Source organism: Chaetura pelagica, unplaced genomic scaffold (assembly GCF_000747805.2).
Source record: "Chaetura pelagica isolate M959 unplaced genomic scaffold, ChaPel_1.0 scaffold1407, whole genome shotgun sequence".
Lineage (NCBI taxonomy): Eukaryota > Metazoa > Chordata > Aves > Apodiformes > Apodidae > Chaetura > Chaetura pelagica.
In genome coordinates this window covers 95,735-98,845 of record NW_009953954.1, presented here as the reverse complement: position 1 = coordinate 98,845, position 3,111 = coordinate 95,735, and the positions used below count along the sequence as shown (strand labels likewise).

The following is a 3,111-nucleotide window of genomic DNA, read 5'->3' as shown; positions in this document are numbered from 1 at the left end:
GGGAGGGGGCGGGGCGGGGGGGCGGAAAGAGCCGAAACGATGGCCCTGAGCTCACGGCGGGGATCCGCCGGCTCCTGTGAGCTCCTGGGCCCTCCCGGAGAGTTCCCCTCAAGCGCTACATCCTGCCCCGCTGCCTCTCCAGCTCCCACCTGCGCTGCAGGGCTCGGCAGACGCGGCTCCCCCGGTGCAGACGGGGCAGGCACAGGGAGCCCTGCCCGAGGAGCTGGTCCCGCTCCCAGCAGCTCCCAGCGCCTCCCGTCCCGCAGCCGGCACCGCCAGAACTGACTGTCCGGGCCGGGGAAACGGGCCACACAGTGAAGCTCCTGCTGGTGAAAGGAACCCACCTCACTCTGAGCTGCCAGGGTCTGTAGGGCCAAGGCTGGGGCTCTTCTGGACACCCTGGGAACTGTTAACAGCTCAGAGTGACACTGGGAACGCCAGCCCATCACTCACAGCAGCACCCCAAGTATGGTGGGGAGGTAACTGCCTGCAGGGAGCTGGCAAAGGCTGCGAGCATGTGGGCACAGTAACTTGGTGCATGTATCCATGGACAGAAAGTGGCCCCCAGGAAAAGGAGGGCAGCTTTGAACCAGCAGCCAGGGCCCCCACTGCTCCACACCATCCAGGTGACCTTGGAAGCCATTTGCCAGGCCTGAGTAAAGTGACAATAATCCTATTCGCCTTTTAGCCTCATTTCCTCGGGCAACAAAGCACATGCCCTCACCACGTGCAGTTGTGTCACTCAACCCAATCCCCTCTGCCCGGGGGGGCACAGAGAGCCCCAGGCAGGTGGTTTGCCAGGGGCTGGTCCCTGTCACAGCCCTCAGGAGCCGGCACTGAAGCTGATCCCCCCTCCAACTAGATGATGCCCCCCAGCCGAAGCAGGCCAGGGGGAGTCCCCAGGTCCCAGCACTCAGATCGGGGCAGCCACAAGGGCCCTGGGCACCTGGCAGGTACTGCTTCACCAGCCTGGTGCTGCCTGGGCAGGTCTGCAGAGGAGCAGGAAGAAGAAACACCTTCCCAGTGCTGGAAGGCCCAGAGGGCTCAGCAGAGTCCATCCTGCCCAGGCAGAGCCTGAGCCTTGGCCACGGCACCAGGCAGCAATGCTGATCCCTCCCTGGGAAGGGCAGAGATGCTCCCCAGGCAAAGGCAACGTGCCCTGACTCTGAGCAGCCAGCCCTGGCTGCCAGGGAACCCCACAGCCCAGGCATCGAGCGGGGCAGAGCCTCACCCATGCACCACACAGCCATTCCCTTCGGTACTTTATTAAATAGTTTCAAAAAAACAGAAGCAGAAAGACTCAGAACTACCCCGTCCCTCCCAGCTGGTTAAAAACTACAAACAGCCCAACCCCAACCCCTGCAGTGCCCCACAGCTGCTGGGCACCTTCTGCCCCATATCCCAGCCATTCCCACCCCACCCTGGAACCATGGGAAGGGGCAGCAGGAGGATCCCCTGAGGGAGGGCAGTGCTCACCTTGCAGCCCATCCTGCCCTGATATCCCCAAGGCTGTACAAAGCCACACAACGCTCACACGCCTCCCACCCAACCCACCACTCACTGGGTCTGCAGCCCCCCAAACCACCCCCCCCCCAGGGCTGATGAGGAACTGAATGTGCCCAAATGAGGGGCTGCACCACCAGGCTTTCCTGTCACTCCTCACGCAGCGAGAGCCACCAGCTCCACAGTTTCTGTGGATTCATGGATGCCCCAACATAACTTCCCCCTCCCCACCCACCCCCCACCCAGGAAGTTTATAAAATAGGGGTTTTGCTTTTTTTTTGCTTTTTCTACAAAGACAGCGGTGGGGTTTCCTTTGCAACAGCAGAACAGTCTCCCTGCGAGGTAGAGAGTTAATTTCAGGGCTGAAAGATCCTAAATTCAAACCAGTGTGTCCTAGTTGAGGTAAAATTCAGTAGTTTACAGCAAGTTTTGCGATGCCAGAGGGCCATCAAGATTCCTCATTGCCAGAGTCATCCTCATCACCATAGCAGCTGTCTGCTTCCTCCTCCATCTCATCATCCTCATAATAGTCATCATAGAAGAGGTCGGAGCCCTCATCTGGGGCTGGGGTCTTGGTCTTCACGCAGTACTCGGCCAGTGTGGTGGGGACCTTCACACCATCCCGCTCCGCATCCACCTTCGTGCCCAAGACTTGCTTCCTGGAAGGCAAGACATGGGGGTGAGAGTGGAGCTTTGCAGAGCACCTCCCTCCCCGAGGGATGAGACAGCCCTGCACAGCAAGGCTGGGCTGGCACCACATCTGCTGCAGACCCAGATCCTTGGCTCTGGAGCTGAAAAGGCCCAGGGCTGAGGTTGGGAGCAAAGCCAGGCAGGTATCCCAGGGTCCTTCCCTCCTGCCAGCCCACAGACAGGACTCAGCAGAGCAGGACATGCCCTGGAGACCCTGTGTCCTGCAAGGTCACAGCTCAGCACGTGTCCCTGCTGCCAGGCCCGGGCTGGGCCCTGCACACACCTGATGATGTCCGTGTACTCCCGGTCCTTCCCTTTGCTCTCCTTCCACTTGCGGTACATCACCGAGGCGTCCACGTTGGCTGGAGAAAACGTGTTGGGTTCGTTCAGCAGCGAGATGACGCTCAGGAGGATGGTCCTGGCAACCAGGAAACACGAGCAGGTCAGCAGCTGCTCAGTCCCAGCGATGCAGCCTCCATGTTCCCTGGGCTGGGAGGGCCTGGAGCAGTCCCACCAGCAGCAGCCCAGGCAGCAGCCCCCGGGCTGTGGGGCTCAGCCACCCACGCTCCCACGCAAGCTCTGGCTGTTCTCCAGCAAAGCGTGCAGCCTGAGAGCATTTCAACACCCTCCAGGCATCCCCCGCAGGACTTGGGGGTGGAAGGCAGTCCCTACATATCCCGGTCCCACCCTTGCCCTCAGACGGGCCCCTCCCCCAGCCCTTACCGCACGTTCTGGGTGGGGTTCCAGCGCTCCGAGGGCAGCTCCCCACTCTGCGGGTCGTCCACGGGTGGGTGCAGGATGGAGATGCAGACATCGCCAGTCTGAAAGCACACGGGGAACAGGGCCCTGAGGAGCTGCAGCCCCAGCCTCCTCCAGCAACTCCTCCAGCCTTTGCTCCTCTACCCTCCTCGCTATGCA

The 3,111-nt window shown here is 61.3% G+C and overlaps 1 protein-coding gene across 1 annotated transcript in view; it reads right to left on the bottom strand.

The window, feature by feature from the left end:
• Positions 1-1,951: 1,951 nt before the first annotated feature.
• LOC104392440 (ubiquitin-conjugating enzyme E2 R1-like) overlaps positions 1,952-3,111 on the bottom strand; it is a 1,890-nt gene continuing 730 nt past the window's right edge. The window contains exons 2-4 of the mRNA XM_010001840.1: positions 2,917-3,014; positions 2,477-2,611; positions 1,952-2,162 (exon numbers count right to left, since the gene is read on the bottom strand). Of these exons, the coding sequence (XP_010000142.1) occupies positions 1,952-2,162; positions 2,477-2,611; positions 2,917-3,014 (444 nt within the window). The remainder of the gene's footprint in view (positions 2,163-2,476; positions 2,612-2,916; positions 3,015-3,111) is intronic.